The sequence below is a fragment of the Phodopus roborovskii genome, unplaced genomic scaffold (assembly GCF_943737965.1).
Source record: "Phodopus roborovskii unplaced genomic scaffold, PHOROB, whole genome shotgun sequence".
NCBI lineage: Eukaryota > Metazoa > Chordata > Mammalia > Rodentia > Cricetidae > Phodopus > Phodopus roborovskii.
In genome coordinates this window covers 32,017,944-32,036,937 of record NW_026126480.1, presented here as the reverse complement: position 1 = coordinate 32,036,937, position 18,994 = coordinate 32,017,944, and the positions used below count along the sequence as shown (strand labels likewise).

General features: G+C 44.5%; 1 protein-coding gene across 7 annotated transcripts in view; it reads left to right on the top strand.

Moving 5' to 3' along the window:
• Arhgap17 (Rho GTPase activating protein 17) overlaps positions 1-18,516 on the top strand; it is an 80,391-nt gene extending 61,875 nt beyond the window's left edge. For 2 of the 7 annotated variants that reach the window (XM_051192888.1, XM_051192891.1), the window contains exons 14-20: positions 980-1,093; positions 1,752-1,843; positions 2,942-3,098; positions 4,603-4,836; positions 7,358-7,527; positions 11,162-11,629; positions 17,661-18,516. In XM_051192888.1, the coding sequence (XP_051048845.1) occupies positions 980-1,093; positions 1,752-1,843; positions 2,942-3,098; positions 4,603-4,836; positions 7,358-7,527; positions 11,162-11,629; positions 17,661-17,791 (1,366 nt within the window). In that variant the 3' untranslated portion in view covers positions 17,792-18,516. Of the gene's footprint in view, positions 1-979; positions 1,094-1,751; positions 1,844-2,941; positions 3,099-4,602; positions 4,837-7,357; positions 7,528-11,161; positions 11,630-12,661; positions 12,710-14,258; positions 14,308-17,660 lie in introns of all 7 variants that reach the window. The other 5 variants (XR_007835022.1, XR_007835023.1, XM_051192890.1 and 2 more) reach the window with 5 other exon arrangements.
• The last annotated feature ends 478 nt before the right edge of the window (positions 18,517-18,994 follow it).

The window sequence follows — 18,994 nt, the reverse complement described above, 5'->3', positions numbered from 1 at the left end:
TGTTCCTCCTTGATAACGTGTAACACACCTGGCTCAGAACGGCAGAGAATGGAAATTTATTTAGTGTGATGTGGGAACTCAGTTACAATCCTTAGAGTGTTGGGTTTGGCCTTTTGGTTTGCTTCCTTTTCTCTGTAACCTTTAATAACCTTGTGATGGTACCAAGTTCAAAAGCTAGACATTGAAAACTCTCTTGTCCCAGCCATCTAGTTCTTCTAAGATACAGAATCTACAGTTTCTCCAGTATCTGTCTAGTCTACAAGAGCCTCTGTGTGTGCATGTGTGTGTGTGTGTGTGCCTATGTGCAAGTACATTCATGATACATATTTTTTCTCCCATTACACACTTTTTAAAGATAACATGTTCATATTTGAGAATTTCATATATGTATATGATGCATTGTGGTTATACCCACCCCATTCCCACCTCCACCTTCACTTGAAGCTGCCTTTTTTTAGCGTGGATGATAGTATACATTGTGTATGTCATCTCTCCTTTGCCTGCTTTGCTCCATATCTTGCTTAATACATCTTGGAGATTTTTTGGTAACTACATGATTTATGTGGTTGCATAGTACTCTACTATAGATCAAGGTAGCCTATACTTTACCTAACCTGTTCCTTGTTGATAGGTACCTTGGTTGTTCATGTTTCATTTTCAAACACAGTTTAATTTTTTAAAAATTACTAAACATATTAATCCCACTATTAATCACAGTGTAATTAATGTAGGGGTAAAGGAAATAGACTATAAAAGAAAAATAAATTAGAAATTGGTATGGTTAAATCCATGTGATGATATTGGACCTGTTTTCTCCTTCCAAGCCTTCAGTAGTCTGTTTTGAATAAAGTGTGAGCAGCCCACTCTGAGAGCTGGGTCCCAGTTCATCGATGGCCAGTAGTGAGTAACTGAGCCACTGTGAGAGCAGGAACACTCGCACTGTTTCGGTGATGCTCCTGTCCTTCTGCTTTGTCTCTAGGTATTTAATCAAGTTTCTTGCAAAGCTTGCCCAGACCAGTGACGTTAATAAAATGACTCCTAGCAACATTGCCATTGTGCTGGGCCCTAACCTGTTGTGGGCCAAACAAGAAGGGTAAGTGAGTCTTCTCCATCTCATACTTCAGCTTCTCCTTTCTGGCGATCAGCATGGGTAGCAATGGAGTTCAAGAGACACACTGAGACTGGAGGTGACTTCAGGGTGTTCCAAAGTTGCCTCTTCCAGCTGATGCTTTGAGGACACAGCTGTGGACTCTGTTGGTTCTGTGCAGGAGACAAAGAGACAGAGGAGACATTGTCCCTGTCCTAAGAGAGCCTCCACTCCTGAGCAGTCAAACAGCTTAGCAGCCCCTGTATGGTGAATAGTTAGATACGTGTTTGTACTCTGTGTGTGTGTGTGTGTGTGTGTGTGTGTGTGTGTGTGTGTGTGTGTATGTATGTATGTATGTATGTATGTATGTATGTATGTATGTGCGCTACTGTTGCAGTGTGGAAATGCAAGTCCTATTTCAATCAGCTTGAAACCCTGGTGTCACTGCCCTCGTGGCCATGCGTGGACATGGTGGTGGTTACCACTCTGCTGGGAAAGGATTGATAGTAGTTGGATAATTTTTCCTCTTGGGCCATTACAGGCACTCATGGGATAGGGCCTGTGGGTTTAATTTTTGTATCTGTATGTAAATATCTTATACATAAGTAATCTTTGAGATGCCCTGGCAGCTTGCAGAAATTTAATTGTGTGAACTTCCTTGCAGAACACTGGCTGAAATAGCAGCTGCCACTTCTGTCCACGTGGTCGCGGTGATTGAACCTATCATCCAGCATGCAGATTGGTTCTTCCCTGGAGGTAATCCTGGTTCCTGGCTCATAGATTGCTAAAGCTATGTAATAGTAGTATACCACATTTTTTGAAAGAAGAAAACATGTTAATGATTATGTAATTGGTTTCACTTTTTCACACTTCACTTTAAGTTTCATTAATGTCCATTTTTATTTTGATATAATGATAATTAATATTATTTTCCATTCCCTTAGCTTCATTAAAACATATTCAGGGCTGGGCTTTAATCCCAACACTCAGGAGGCAGAGGCAGGCAGATCTCTGTGAGTTCAAGGCCAGCCTGGCATATAGAGTTAGTTCCAGGACAGGCTTCCAAGCTACAGAGAAACCCTGTCTCAAAAAAACAAAACCGAACAAACAGAAAACCATATCTATATAGTATATATTAAGTGCTCAATAGTTGCTATGATTGCATGTCTTCTCTGAAAAAACATAGGTTCCCTGAGAAGGCAGCCACATCAACAGATAAACTTAACAAATTAGGATGTTGGGGAGTGAAATGTTTGATGAACTCGGTGCTGGGAAAAAGGAGCCAGGATCTGTTTTCAGGAGTGAAGCTGACTACACAGAGGCCGTCCCTTAGAACAGGTTTTCTTCCTGACTCTGTCTACATAGTTGTTTGCTTTGTGCAAAGATATAAAATAAAGCAGCAAGGCTAGAGCTAGTTGGAGCTGGTTTGTGAAGTCAGGTTGGGTTCAGTTCTTCTCTTCTGTCTTCCTGTCCTGGAGAATCATTCATTGCTGATGTTTAGTGAAGGTGGGCAGGAAAATGAAGATTGACGTGCTGCCTGTGATTTCCTTCAAGAAAGTGATTCTTAAAAAGAAAAGAGCTATAAACAATGAGCCTTTGATGATGCCTTTCATTTCTATTTTATATCAAATATTTCTGTCACTTTTTAAATGATTCAGTAAGTTCTCCATGCTCCTTGTCCCTTTCTGAATTCTTGGAGTTCTCTTAAGAGCAGTAGAGCTGTGTGCTCAGCTGGCTTTTCTTGGCTTGCCTCCCATGGGGGTCAGGATCCATTCATCAGATGAAAGTGCTTGAGCTGCCCTTGTGGATTATGGAGGCTCTCGTTCTCACATTTATTTATTTCTCTTATGACAGAGATAGAATTCAATGTGTCAGAAGCATTTGTTCCTCTTGTTACCCCAAATTCTAATCACTCAACCCACACTGGAAATGACTCTGACTCGGGGACCCTGGAGAGGAAGCGACCAGCCAGCATGGCGGTGATGGAAGGGGACTTGGTGAAGAAGGAGAGGTATGTGTAGAGTTAGTCACTTCCTCAGAAGTAGTAGGTATCATGTAGGAGGACATTTGACCCATGGATCTGGTACTGGCTTAAAGGCCCCCTGTGTAATCCTGCCTTACAGATTCTAGATAATTCAGAAACCACTGTCAGTCTCTACAGACATTAATCTGACCACAAAGGTGGATGAGGGTTAGATTGTCTACTAATATCCATGCCTTGTGCATCAGGCTTTACTTAATGCCATTATATGCCCCACAATGGAATGGTGTCACACATACTAACCCACCTAAATGTATTTGAGTGTTAGGATATGAGAAAAGCATCATTAACACATGTGATTTTGGCTGAGGATCTTATAAGGACAACCACATTTCCCAGTAAGCTGTGAAGAAACAGTTTTTGGCATAACTTGGCCTTGGTATATTTGCTAACTGCTGATTCAGCATTTTACTGGAGAAGCCCCAGAATTTGACAGTTCTGGAGGGAGGAAATGTATGTTTTAAATTTAGAGGCAACATGTTTCCATCCTATTGTCTATGAGCAATTTATGAGATATTCAGTGCTATTTTAGACCATGTCTGATCCTTGCCTTTAGAGGGCAACTCATCCCTGTGTGAGGAAAATGGTAGCAACTTACAGTAGCTCCACAGAAGCACTGTGTGGAGCAACACACTGTCTTCATACATGTGACAGGGTTGCCAGGCTTCTTGTTGTCTCACAGTAGGCTTCTCTTGTTGAAGGCATCCCCACCCCCCAATCTCTCACTCTGAAATTTACCATCATCCTTTATAATTGAGTTCAGATACCTGAGCATCATTCAGGGCCTTACCATTGTTCCCTGGTAGCCTATTAGAACAGTTAGTTCCCTGAATTTAAGTTACAACATGTGATAAGTCTCACTAGCCCATGACACACCATTCTCAGCTGTCTGCTCTGTCTGTTCTCCAATAAATATCAGTTAATGGAGCCCAGTATCTTTTAATTTTCCAAACTTAAAAAAAAAAAAAAAAAAGGTTTTAAAGTCCATGCACTAAAATGAAGAGTGTTTTCCTTCTGCCCCATTGTCCAGATGCTACCCTCCCAAAAACAACTATTTTTTTCAGTCATATGTAGCTTTCAGCTGTGTCCTCATGCACACATTGAATGCTTCCATTTCCCGTGCCAGCACTAGTATGCTTCTGGGCTTGGCTTCCCTCTCCTCTCCACACACAGGTTTGAGATGGGAATCCATCACAGGACACCGTGTCTCTCAACATGAGGCTTGCTTGTTTGCTTTCAGCTGCACACACCAACCTGATCAGTGTGAGGTGCTGGCTTTCCTAAGGTTTAAAGCCAGATCCAAACACTCACTTTGGTTACTGGGACGACCACTGACACAACCTTGCCATTTAACTGCATGCTGGGGCAACGTGGGCGGCTGTCCCATTTGTGGTTTTAACCTATGAGAACCAGCGGGCTTCTGTCTCTTTGGTTGGCTTGTGTGGTGTGTTGACTATTTCTTCTCTCTGTGTAGCTTTGGTGTGAAGCTTATGGACTTCCAGGCCCACCGGCGGGGTGGCACTCTAACTAGAAAGCACATATCCCCTGCTTTCCAGCCGCCTCTCCCGCCCACAGATGGCAACGCCTTGGCTCCAGCAGGCCCAGAGGCTCCTTCTCAGAGCTCTAGGTCTGACAGCAGCTCAGGGGGTGGGCCTGTCCCCTCTTCTGCAGGCATATTGGAGCAGGGGCTGAGCCCGGGTGACAGCAGGTAAGGAGCCCACTTCTGCTGGCAGTCAAGGCTAGATGCCCCTGCCTTCTTCCAGGTAGCAGTCTTTGGTGTGGTAGCCATGCCCAAAGAATATAGTGGCAAAGATTTGCTTTCATGCCTTGATTAGTGGGGAGAAAAGACCGCAAATTGCTTGTTTGCTTTTCTGTTTTCAGACGAAAGCAACACTTGTTTGTATGCTTTGATGCTGGAAAGTAGAGACTAACAGGTGTCTAATGGTGTGCTTAGCCTCTTCGGTGTGTAACTGTCGGTGTTCATGTGTAATTTGCCTGTTATTGTTCAGTGTGCTACCTAGGAAGCATTTGAAAGCAGTGAGCTATTTGAGTCACAGTATTCTTGGCATTTGTCATCCATTCGCTCATTCATTTGTACAGATTGACCAAGTAGCTGCTGTTGTACCAGGCCAATAGCACAATGGTGACTAAGAATCCCTCCACTACTCAGGACCTTCAATTTAACAGGGAGCTGACACATGGGTCAGTCACTTGATCCTTTGACTTGCCACTGGGAGTTTGGCTTCACAATAGGTCACCTTTAAGAGGAGACACCTTCGGATTGGAGATTTTCATTCTGTTGGTATCATCCAGTTCTGTGTGCTGACCAGGGAGAGGCCACGGTTTTCTCTGGTTCAGAACCCATGGCTCTGTAGAAGATGAGCCATCCAAAGAGTGCCAAAGTTTTAATTGTCATTGTTTTAATCCTCATCTTTGGCCATCTACTCAGTGCCATGTGATCACATATGAGGTAAAGTAAATGTGCACAAAACAAAACCTATTTACCCAGGCATAGTTTACCATGTTCAGATGAATTTTTCTTGGAGAACTCTCATTGCATGTTTTTGGTTGAGGGAAGTGAAGCTGTTGTTAAAATAGGAATATGATAAAGTGGCCTATAGTCCCAGTTACTTGGGAGGATCATAAGTTCAGATCCTGTCTGGGCAACAGTGACTTTGTCTCAAAGTAAAAACTAAAACACGGGGCTGAGGATATAGCTCAGGGCAGAGCACTTACTGTGGTGTGGGAGAAGACATCAGAGAGAAAGAGAAGCACAAGTTGGACTCTTACTCTGTTACCATAGCTGGACTCTGTGCATTCCCGAGTCCTCGATTCTCATCAGCTGGGGGAGTTCATCTTCAGTCAAGAACTCTCAAGCTTTGCCCTTGGCCAGGGCCAGGCTTCATGCATGTGCTGTAGGTACTGTGCTGGCTTGTTAGTGACCACTCTTCCATCTGTGGCTTGGTTTTAGGGTGAATATTTTTTTGTTTGTTTGTGTCAGAGAGTATAGGCAAATGCACACATCTTCATTTCCTCATGACATTCAGTTTGTTTAACCAAAGCTAAATATTTAAGAAAGTAGTTAGTCTGCACTGCAGAAAGAGGAAGGGAATGTCAACCTTTTGGAATGTCTCTTTTTGTTTTTTTATGCTTGAGATGTTTTTGTGCACACTTCACATCTGCCCTTTGGTGGCCTTGACAAAACAATTGTAATATTTGGTATAGAAAGTTGTGAACCAAGAAGTAGGAAGCCTGAATTGCAATGCTCCTTTCCTGCTGCCGTCAGCTTTAGACTGAGTCATCGAGCAGCTGCTCAGAGTTTCTCTCCTCCCAGTCCAGATAACTGATGCTAGTTAAGCCCTTGTTAGTCAGTGTTCATTTTGTACAATAGCTAGCAAAAATCCCCAAGGCTTATTTTCATAAAATAATGCCCAGTTTAAGTACATGCAAAACAGAACTCAAGGTTTCCTGTGGATGCTCTGAAATGACTGGCCTTAATTTCTGTGACAGAGTAGCTGAAACTTAGTCTATTGCAGGGAATCTCAAAATGTCTAGTCTATGAGTAAATATCAGCTTACTAGCCCAGTGCAGACTATTTAAAATTTCAAATAACCCTCATCTCCCTGGGTATCCACAGATCCAGCTGACTGTGGTTCAGATAATATTTCAAAACTGTTTCTATAGGTCTGAAAAGAAGGCTTAGTGGTGAAAAAAAATTTATTTGTTGCTCTTCCAAAGAATAAGAGTTCAGTTCCCAGGACCCACAGGCTTGCAACTACCTGTAACTGTAGTCTTCTAGCATCTCTGAGTACCTGCACACATTTGGCAAGCGGGCGCGCACACACATACATGCACATACACATCTTAAAAACAAAAACCACTGTATCGAACACTTTTTGTTTGCCATTCTCCAGACAATACAGCCTATAGCTCTTCTACTGTATTGGTTATTATGAGAGTTAACTTGGGCTGGAGAGATGGCTCAGCTGTTAAAGGCTAGGCTGACAACCAAAAATAGAAGAGTTAAAGTACACAGAAAGGTGCTGACAGTTAGGTTTTAATGCCATTTTCCATACAAGGCTTGAGTATCCTTGACTTTTGGTATCTGTAAGAAGTCCTGGAACTTCCCACCTCTAAATCCCATCCCAAGGAACAACTGTATTTTATGGAGTGTTTAGCTTTTACACCAGGGAATGTCTGACATCTAACTTTACCTTTACTTCTCTCAGTCCTCCAAAACCCAAAGACTCTGTGTCTGCAGCTGTCCCTGCACCAGGAAGAAACAACACCCAGGTGACCACAGGCCCAAGCCAGGCCCAGGCAGGTGGCAGCTCCCATCAGCTCTCAGTGGGCACACCTCTCAGTGCAGCTGGTCCCAGCCCTCACACTCTGCGTCGAGGTAAGTGATCTGCACTCCTTGTGTGGGTGGGTGGGGAGGGGGGGTGGAAGAACTTCCTGCAGTTACTGCAAGGACTCTGTTGTAAAAGCCCTGAGAAACCTTTTTCATGACTGTTACCAAATAACAGGCAGGAAAATCAGTCATTAAAGAGGAAAAAACATTGGGGAAAAAAAAAAAATGCAGGAACTGTAAAACTTAACTGCAGAAAGAGTTCTGCAGTCTCTCCTGAGTTTCTAGGGATTTGGTGTTCTAAGCCTTGCTGTGTTTGGGAGCCACCGAAACTTCGGCTACTTAGCTTTGTGAGCCAGAGCTACATGGCTCAGGGTTTTCTGGTTTTGGAGTAACATAATCTAAACAGCTCCCACCTGTCTTCTTTGCCCTCCTCAACCCAGCAGCCAGGGTTGTTGCTTTCAAACAGAAGCCATGTCTCCAAACCCCATCTCTACCACAGGCACATATCGTTACTGTGCGGTGACACCATGATCGAGGCAGTTCTTACAGGAGAAAGCATTGACTTGAGGGCATGCTTAAGTTTCAAAGGGTTAGTCCATGGTTATCATAGCAGGGAGCAGATGGGCCATGGTGCCGGAGCAATGGCTGAGAGTTTTACATCCTGATTTACAGGCAGCAGACAGATAGACAGACAGACAGACAGACAGACACACACACACACACACACACACACACACACACACACACACACACACACACGGCCTGGGGTGGGCTTTTGAAACCTCAAAATCCACTGCCAATGACACACCTTCTCCAATAAGGCCACGCCTCCCAGTCCTTCAAACAGTTCCACTAACTGGTGACTAAGCAGTCAAACACAGGAGCCTGTGGGGACCTTTCTCATTCAAAACACCACAGTCCCAGACTCTGAACCTTTGTTGATGTTTTTAGTTGTTTCTCATTACCACAAAAGGAGAGAGATGACAACCATTTTGAGGACAAAGGCCAGGGTTGCTAGTAAGCACTCATAGTGTACAGGCTTCTGAAGTAAATTGCCACCCATCTGTTAATGGTGCTGAAGTGGAGAAACCAGTTTAGAAAGTGACATGTTCCGATAAAGATGTGCCAGGAAACCACACCTCTTACTCAAGGTCAGGCTAGTTAAATTCCATGTTGACCTGTCCTATGTTCCCTACAATGTTTACCAGAGTATGAAAGATCCTCACCTCACGGTGTCTTGTAATTCTGGTTACCAAGAAACAGTGAATTTATCATAGCAAGGGACACGTGTGGAGCATATGTTTCTGGGTATGCATTTTTTTTTTTTTTTTTTTTTTTTTTTTTTTTTTACATCTCTTTGAAATTAGGACTAGGGAAAGACAGTCCTTTTCCATTGGAAAACCTTCAGGTAGGAGGGTTGAGGACGGTGTAGACATGGTACACCAGGGAAGTCACGCCCATGGGCCACCAGGATAACTGGGTGTTAGGACAGAGACTGTCTAACTTATAAACAAAAGAGATTTCTTTGGGTTTATAGTCCTGGAGGCTGGGACATCCAAGAGTGACGAGGTGCTGTCTCTGCTCAGCTTATGGTGAGGGCCTTGTGCAAAGCAGAAGGAAAGGGTGCTGCGGAAGAGTGCCAGACTCCAGCCATAGTGCACCTATTCCTTCCAGAAAGCAAGAACCCGTTCGTGAGGCTCCTCCTCAGGCCTCCCACTAGGCCTTGTCTCCCAACATTGCCACCAAGAGTTAGGATCTAACACACAGACCGGAGGCGGGGAACTGAAATCATAGCACTTGGCCTGTAGTAATATTGGCTGGACTTCTTGCGTATATGCTCATGAGAGTGTGCATATTGGCCCCCGGGGAGAGGCGAGTTAAGAGAAGAGAGGAACCACCATGTTTCCAGAGAAGTTGAAGCACTTTGCCCAGGAGCAGGCCCTTAGAGCAATACATGACAACTGTGAGAACCTCTTCTCTCACTAGATCTCAGTTCTTCGGGTGGTGACTTAACTGTGTGTGTTCACATGTGAGATGCTCACACTCAGGCATGTGGGCTGCTAGGGCTCCAGGAACTGCAAGCAGGCTGCTCTGCTTGCTTTCCTTCTGGCTATGCTCTTGTCACTTGACTCTCACATACAAGGGTAAGCACATGTCTCTGGCACCATGCTGTAATGGGGAACACGAGGGATGCAGGACTGACTACTTGTGAGAGGCATCCAGACTCTGTGGTAAGAAGTAAGGAGAGCAGGTTGGAGAGGGTCAGAATGTTGTCACCACAAAGCTAATTGAACTCTGAATCAGGGCAGCTAAACAGAAGAGCTGCTTGGGGTGAGGTGAGGAGATAACAGGCAGTTAGTGCACAGGCAGTGTAGTCAGAAAGGCCAACTACACCATTGCAGTGACCCATGACAGCCAGCAGTGGCCACAGGAAAGGAATGCAGGAGGTCTGGCCTGTGTCTTTGATGCCACCCCTAATGCAAGGCCATTCGTTGTAGAAGAGAAAAAAGGCTCTGGACTCCAAAGTATGTGTTTTGGCTTTAGCCAAAGATACACACTTGTTACATGATGCTAGCTTGACCTTTACTAGTGTATCCTGCATGTATATAGAGAAGTAAAAATACGAGGAGAGGCAAGACATAGGAGGAGGAGGAGCGTTTCAAGTATTGAGATGGGGTCTCACTGTGTAACCCAGGCTAGCCTCACACACTCAGTGTGCTCCAGCCTCAGCCTCCTGAGTGCTGGGATTACAGATTTGTGCCACTCTCCTCCCCTATGGCATCGTATATCTATCTATCCATCCATCCATCCATCCATCCATCTATCCTTTTTCTAAAGCACACCACAAATGTGAATATACATTAATGCATATTTTAGGCAGTGCTGGTGTGGTTACAGGCCCCCATTTTGTCCTTACTGCTGTCCTGTCCTTCAGTCCTGATTATAGTCTTCCCTACCTGAGCTCAGCAGTAGCTCTGCTTTCAGAGAGCTGGCTCCATAGCACCCAGATCTCCTCACAGCATCCCAGCACCTCCATGGTCCCAGACAAGACCCTTTTTACTCTAGCCCTGCCTTGGGCCCTACCGCCCTGTGCATTGTTCTCAGGCTGCTTCTCCAGAGTCTCCTGCACTGTAAATGTCAAGCATGAGTTTTCCTTCAGTGTGAGTTTACAGTTAGTACTGCTTAGAGCAGAAGGCCAGACTTTTTCCCCTTCATCTCATGCTTACATCAGCCAGAGTGTAACTGATTTCTCAGAGAGCTTTCCTTTTGTAAGAAGACTGGTTGTCTCAGTGGGGAAAGGGTCTTCTGAGTGGCTGGGCTCAGAGTTGTAGGCCAGTTTAGCAGAGCAGCGGCCATGGCCACTTGGATTCCGGGCCCTGTAAATAGAAAGAGAAGCAGTGTGGGAAAGAGGGAAAAAAAAAAAACAAGGAGGCTGCATAACAGGTTTGAATCTGTTCATCACTTCCTAGGTATGTGATTGCTTAAAAACCAGCCTGCTCTGGGTTTCCATTCTCCACTTTGAGCCAATCCCACAGTGAGCATCTGGGATGGACATGAGATGTATGGGAAAGGCCCACTGTGCATATATGTAGCCAGTCCCACAGTGGGAGTGGGGGGCAAGGAGGTCCTGCTGAGCCACACACACCCCCCTTACTGAACCTGTTTTCACTCTTCTATGCAGCTGTGAAGAAACCTGCCCCAGCACCCCCAAAACCAGGAAACCCACCTCCTGGCCACCCTGGGGGTCAGAGCTCTCCAGGCACAGGAACATCCCCAAAGCCGAACACACGCAGCCCATCGCCACCCCCGCAGCAGGCCCCGGGCACACGCCGCAGCTCCAGCAGCCTGCCTCCCATCCAGGCACCCAGCCACCCACCACCGCAACCCCCTACACAACCCCGGCTGGGAGAGCAGGGACCAGAGCCGGGGCCCACGCCACCGCAAACTCCCACACCACCCAGCACCCCGCCCTTGGCCAAGCAGAATCCCTCGCATAGTGAGACCACACAGCAGCATGGGACCCTCCCAAGGCAGCGGCCGGTGCCCAAGCCCCGTAACCGGCCTAGTGTGCCGCCACCCCCGCATCCGCCTGGTGCCCACGCAGGGGATAGCAGCCTTGCAGCACCCACAGCCTCCAGAATTGTTACTGGTGAGTAGCAAGGGGCCCAGTGTTCCCTCAGGTTTTCCTTGAGGGGAGTCACCCCTAAACCAGGTGCAGCTCATACATGTTGGGAGCTCAGTCACACCTGCTCCTTCAAGCTGTTTGCAGCTGCTTTTATGCCAACAGCAGAGATGAATACCGGTTGCACAGATCATAAAGCCTGCAGTTTACTTCTGGGTGTAAGATTGTCTTCATTCACATACTGGAAAATCTAATGTGTTTTAAGTCAAGGAAGAAGGTATTATACGACATGGGCATGGAGTTCACAATGAATTCCTTCCTGGTGGCCCATACTTGGAGACAGGAGGATCGGGAGCCTCATCTACAAAGCAAGTTCCAGGCCCTCCTGGACTTACTATTCTAAAAGTTAAAGATGCACATACTAAGTGTAGAATTTCAGAAGCGGGAGAGGTAGAAAGTGCCATGTACGCTAAATCAGGTGCTCCGGGAAGGCAGATCTCACAAGCAGATCATATCACTGTGCTAGCCTCAAATGGCTTGGCAGGGATGAGTACAGATTTTCCCATCATCCCCTTGGATCTGCCCCAGGCATGGGGTTGGTTATATATTGTAGTGCTACCTCTTACGATGTTTTTATAGATAGCCTATAAAACACTATCATTTTATTTAATTATTTCAAGAATATTTCTACTGTGGGTACTGGACTTTCCTATTTAATTTGAGAAGGAATGGTCATTTGGGCTGTGCATCATCTCTTAACAGCAGCTTGCTTTTAATTACAACAGCCTAGCTGTGGGTTGTCCCATATGGAAGCATGTTAGGAGAAGCCACTGATCTGTACCTTTAGTTCTTTAGTCCTCACAAGTGTCCTCAACAGATGACAATCTAACACTGTGTCCAAAATAATAGTTAACTAACTACAGAAAGATCTTTTTCCAGGAGTACAATGCTCAGTTTAACATATGTTATCAGTAGTTAATAACTGTTCCTATGACAGCAGGATGTTTATTTGATTAGCATGAAGCCATGTTGGTTTATTTGCTGTTTGTTTCCCACTAGATGCCCTTCCCAGTGCCCTCACAGGTGGGGAAGGTTTCCAGAACTAAGGTCTGTAACCCTCAGCAGCTTGAACTGCAGCTGCAAATGCTCCTGCTTAGCCATGTTCTGTGTATGTGCTTTTTGACTTTGTGCTCAGGGTGGCCATTTGACCCCATGCCATGGCCATCAGTCAGCCATCCATTCTGTAGTGTATCAGTATGCCTTTTGTTCCATCAGAAGCACTTTAAGCTTTGCCCCAAGTCTAAGAGGTAGCTGTCCCTAAGCCAAGATCTCAGTTTGAAGCCTGGCTCAGTAAGATGCTATGTTGTTTCACTTTTGTTTGGGTAAGCTTCTCCCAGTGTTCTGCTCTTCTTGGTATCATTTCGTCTGTCACTGGCTTATCAGCATCCAACAAAAGAGGACCAGGGTATCATCAGCACAGAAATCTGGGTATCCCTGTGTTTTGTGCTTTAATTTTTAATTTTGTATTTTAAATGCAAGGTAACTGCATGGAGCTTCATAATTGATATCTAAAATTCTCAGCCCCCTCCAAACTTCCCCCAAATAATCCTCCCCTGAACTCCCTTTAAGCCCCATTGCATTCCTGTGTGCTTACATTTTGCTTTCCTAAGCTACATAGGGCATTTAAAACAATGGGCCTCATCTGAACATATCTTTGGGCACATATTAGGCAAGCAGAAGGCTCCTTTATGGTACAGTTGCTTTAATTAGAGCCCTTAGCCTTTTGTAGGATATGTACTGTGAGTGTTCACAGTTTAGTTCAAGTTGAAATGATGGAGGAGGACATATGCATCCATCTGCTGTCCAGTAGTTGAGTGACAACTTTAGTTAAGACTGAGCCTTTCAACACTTTAATACTTAAGACACCAAAATTTTACTCAGTCCTATCCTTTTATTTAGACTAGAAAGGAAACTGCAAACCAGGTATGTTTTGCAGATATGTCTGTTCTGTAATACCATGGTCACCTGTGGTTTTATGCCAAAAATATTGTCCTGATTTGTTATTCACTATACTTTATAATTAGATAGGTGAATTTTACCTTTAAATGATCTAAGGTGTTACCTGTTTTTTTAAATCTTTACTATAAATTTTCTTCATACTAGGTCTCAGTCATTTCCTTTGTATTATTTTAGCATTAACCGAAAGTATCTTAACCTCTCCTGGCCTGCCCTTGGAAATGTACAGAAGGCCAGCATTTGGAATTTAGGAATCCCCTAGCATCAATCATGTTGTTAGTGACTCTTCTGATTATAGCCTAGGATTTTCAAGGAAAAGGAAGAGCAGCACAGTCTTTATTATGACATGCTTTAGCTTGGAGAACTTCGGGAAGATTCCCGAAAACATCTCTCCCATTTGGGTTATTTAATTGTAAAGAGCTGGAGTAGGGCTAAAGGGACTAAGGTGAATGCTTGTGGGCAAAACATGCTGCCAAACTGACTTGATAGTCCACTCCCCTCCCCAAAGTTCAGTATCAGAGCTCAGGAGAAGGAAAGGATTCTGAGTCATTCCAAATGTCCAACTTGCATTGTAATTCTGCAAAGCAGGAGGATTTTAGCAAAGAGTATTCTAATTTAAGCATTTTATTAAATAATTTAGATGTATGACCTGGCATATTCAGTAGGAACTGAAATTGGAATGTTTAATGGTAAGGAAAAGGCAACTGATTGGCCAAAGCATTTTTGCTACTTTATGATCATACTTGTGCACTAATGGCTGTCACTAACCAGTCACCCTAACCCTGCCTGCCTGCATTCCTACTAATAGTGCATGCACTAAGGAGAGCTGGCCTCGTCCATGCTTGCTGTCCATTGTTCTAAGTACTAAATGCGTTCACAGACTTGTAACAGGTAGTCACTGGGCTGGCCTCCTTCATTTGCATTTTTTCCTCTGTCCAACAGGATTGAGATGTAGTAAACAGAGCATGTGCTGTAGAGTCGGAGACATCCTTGGGAAGGCACAACCTGCTTGATATGTCAAGTGTCAATAATGGGCACAAGTGGTAAAGGGATTAAATTTAATGGAATAAGAAAGGCTCTAACAGCTAGCCCATAATAGGCAGTGAGTGAACAAATGATAATTATCTATTGTCATGTCACATTCCCAACTAGGTCTTCTAGGATCCAGACAGGCAGAGGTCAGGGGGTTTTCAGATCTCTATTACAGTGTGGAAGTCTGCGTATAGCCTGCCTTTAAAGAATGTCATTGTGTTTTCTGAAGACAGTGTAGTCCCTGATCTCATTTGCCCTGTATGAATTTTATTCCAGCAGTATGATTTTCCTTTACATCCCGTGCCATTGCCCACAAGTAGCATAGTACTCACTATTTCATCAACTACGTGTGTTGTCATTACTTGTAGTGAACATTTGCTGGGCTTCTACTTCTAATTGCAGTTTACTGTGTAGATGGCATATTCACAGGAGGTCAGATACACAGTGAAGTTGAGTATAATCTCCCCTTGAACTAGAACAATGAGTGGTTCTCAACCTGTGAGTCGTGACCCCCAAACAACCATCGAAAAACATAGAGATTTACATTACAGCCCATGGCAGTAGCAAAACTACAGATATGAAGTATCAACAACAGTTCTATGGTTGGGAGTTGCTACAGCATGGGAATTAAAGGGTGGCAGCATCAGGAAGGAAGGCTGAGAACCATTGGGCTGGAGTAACAGAAAGCTGATTCTTGCTCACAGACCAGAGCTTGCTAAGGGATAGAAGACTCCGGGCTGACAGACCTGAGAACAGAGAGACTGGGCAGTGGCATTGGTGTTTGAGGCTGGCTTCCCTTGTATTGTGTTGCTTTTCCAGGGTGATACTTGTACAAATCATTATCAAAATAGCATTTTTTAAGAAAAGAGTTATACCCTACAATAATCAAAATTATTGGAGTGAAAATTCTTCTAGATCCATACCATAAACTGTAGAGTGCCTGTCCTGCCCCTTGAAGGGCCTGTCTCCCAAATAAAGATACCCATTTAACAAAGAATGGCTTCCATTTTTCAGGGCCCCAAGGCCATCATGCTGTCTTCACTGTGCCTTGGGACCAAGGCCCGTTACCTCTCTCCTCTGGATTTCTTGTTGTTATTTTTTAAATTATCTGTAATAATAACTTCAAGCAATAAACCTATAGACCAACCTTTCTTTGAATACATATAGATATAAATTCATACCTAGAGAAATGTATAAAAAAGAAGGGAAGAAGGCTGTGGGTGTCGTCTAAAGAGACCCTTTTCTTTGCTGCAATGAACTTGGTATTCAGGACTTCAACCATTATCTCCTCAGATAATGTCCTTTCCTTAGGACCCTCTTGGAGGAGTCACACAGTCCTTGGGGAGGTAGAGAAATGTAGTGTTCAGAGAGCCCAGATATGCTGCCTTTGCTTCATATCTGACTCATGCTGGCTTATCACCTTGATAAAGTGGTACCCAGGGCACCTCCCTCTCTGATGGATGAGAAAAAGAGGAGCCAGTTTGCCCTCTAGAAAGGGTTAATAGCTAGCACATGAGTAGAGATACTGACAAGCAAAAAAAATGTGGTTAGCATGTCTTTGTGTTCTGCATGTTGCACCAGCTCATGTCTGTTCCTCGGGCTTTGTGAACTCTGGACTAGCAGTGCCATCCATGGTAGGATGATGGGGGAAGGGATTGAATTTGTGATGATTTTCTTGTTCGCTCCTGCCTTTGAGTCATGGCTACCTACCTCTCTGCCTAAGGCTGTGAAAGGGAGGTTTGGACAGAAGTTTCCACCAGTTTATCTGTTCATCAACTACCCAGCTGCAAAGTTTATAGTGTCTACTTTGTGGGTAAGCCACAAGTCTGTGACATCCTTAATTCTGTGTACACAGGCTGCTTTTGATGTGTTTCTGAACAGTGAGATTGAGACCTATTCAGTTGCTTTTCTAGTTACTATAAAACCTGAACTGTCTGAAATGGCCCTGAGTGCCTGGACCCTTTAACTCCTTGCCACCTCGATAATCTAGGAACTTCCCCCAGTTATGGTCTCTTGATCCAGGAGTCATTGAGGGAAAAGGGATATACCCCCAGGAGAAAGTAGACCATTGCTCAAAACTATAGGGACAGAGGCTCGGGAGGACTTTCAGGGAAGGGGCAGAAACCAGTCCTGGATCACCTATGTATGGGTTTCATCAAGGCCATGTCTGTCTCATTCACTATTATATCCTCAGCAGGCAGAGCAGGACCTGGCATGTGGTTATCTGGAAGAGAGCTGTGGTGAATAAAAGGGCCTTGTGAGCAAGGAAGGAGAAGGGCAGTGGCTTAAGAACCGGATGTTTGCCATCTTCCCAAAGGAATTTTCAGTCAATATAAAGAGACCTGTAAACAGATTTTCAGTGTGTTAGTATTAGAAGAAATAGTATTTAGAGATTTGGTGGTCTACTTAAGTTAGCAACAGGGGTGTGTCCGTCCCATAGGGGACACTTAACAGTGCCTGAGACATTTCAGGTTGTCACTGTAGATGTTAGTAGTCTGTATGCCATCAGCATCTGGTGTGTAAAAGCCAGGAATTCTCAGCGTCATACAGTTCACAGGATAGTCCTGCAACTCAGAATGGCTCAGTCCATGCTTTGACCAGGTAGAGGTTGAGGTCACAGCTTTTTTATCATAGCCACAGAAGTGAGTTCTTACCAGGGCACTCTTCCCCTGCAACATAGATGCTGTCAGGAGCCCGCAGTTAGTGCATTAGAGATCTGGGTGAGAGTGGGATTTCCTTTACTCAAAGCAGGCATATTTGAAGGGTCACATCTCTGTGGGCTGCCCAGATTCTCAGGACTACCAGTAGGCTGTAGCAGGCAACTGAGTCTAGGCTCTCAAGGGCTTGACTTCTTGTGGCTACTGAACCCTCTAGAAAGGGACTGTGTTTGTGCATGGGCTGACCTTCCAGCCTTTCTTCTCAGTGCCTTTGGTGACAACGTAGACCTTACCCTCACTGATACCATGTTTCTTCGTGGTTTTTTTTTTTTTTTTTTTTTTTTTTTGTCCAGACACCAATTCTAGGAGTTCGGAATCACTTCGCAACATCTTTCCTGAAATTCATTCAGACTTGGCAAGCAAAGAAGTACCTGGCCACATTCTGCTGGACATAGACAATGACACAGAAAGTACGGCATTGTGAAGAAAGCCACTTGCCAGCCTTTGGCCCTCCATCCTGGTGAACAGAACTGGGTCAGGCAAGCCTCTGTCCCTGCAGACCACACAGTGAGAAGCTTTCAGTGGGAGAAGGAAGGTCTGACCACGAAGGACTAGACTCCCACGGCCCACAGAGAAGGGAAAGGGCCAATCCTCAAAGCCGGATGACCTGTGTCGTGAAGAAGTTGGCTTGCTTTATCTAGGACAAAAATCATGCCAAAAATGATAGAACAAGGAAATACCTACAGTGGAAAGAGTATTACTGCTGAGAAATGTGTGGGAAACCTTTGCCCATGCTGTTAACACAGACAGCAACTTGGAGTGACTAAGAGACTCACCTATCTATTTAATAAAACACATTATAATTATGCAAGTTGCCTACTTCCTGCTACTTGGACTTTGGTTGTCACATACCAGAGGGAGCTTCTGTTGTTCCTTCAGACAAGCTGCAGAATCATTTTGTATTAAATACAGTCTGTGTCTCCTCCAACCCTGAGAACCTCGAGCATTGATGGCGACTGCTGGCTCTGTCGCCTCATCAAACTGGATGTGAGTCGTGCCTTGTGGATTGCCAGAATATGGAGAGAAATATACTGTTCTTTTTTAAAAAAAAAAAAAAAAAACAATATAATGGCTACTTGATAAAGATGGAATGTTATTCTAGTTTTGTGTTTAATTTGAATTAAATATATTCTGTGGTTTATAAGAAAACTTGATAATTCTTAGAGGCAAACTCTGGCATATATGTGTGTGTATGCACATGCATGCGTGTATTGCTCCAGAATAGAGAGACACTAACATGATAGTTTTAGCACTAGGGAGGAGAGAGTTAGGAGTTTGAGACTAGCCTGGGTTACATAATAAGACTGGGGATCAGGGCTGGGGAACCAAGTATAGTGGTAGTACATGCCTACTATCCCAGCATTTGGGAGATAGGGGCAGAAGATCAGGTGTTCAAAATCAGGTACACAACTACAGTAGGCCAATGTGCACTACCTGAGACCCTGTCTCAAAAAGGTGAAAGAATAGAGACAATAGTCAACATTGGTGGGAACAACTGCCAAGTGTGATACTGGCCACCTGATTGTCCCTTAGCCCATGGTTAAGACTGTTTGTGGTCGCACAGTCTTGATGTGTCTTTCTGGTCTGTCCAGACAGGCTTGGACTCAGGGAACCTGACTACCAGTGA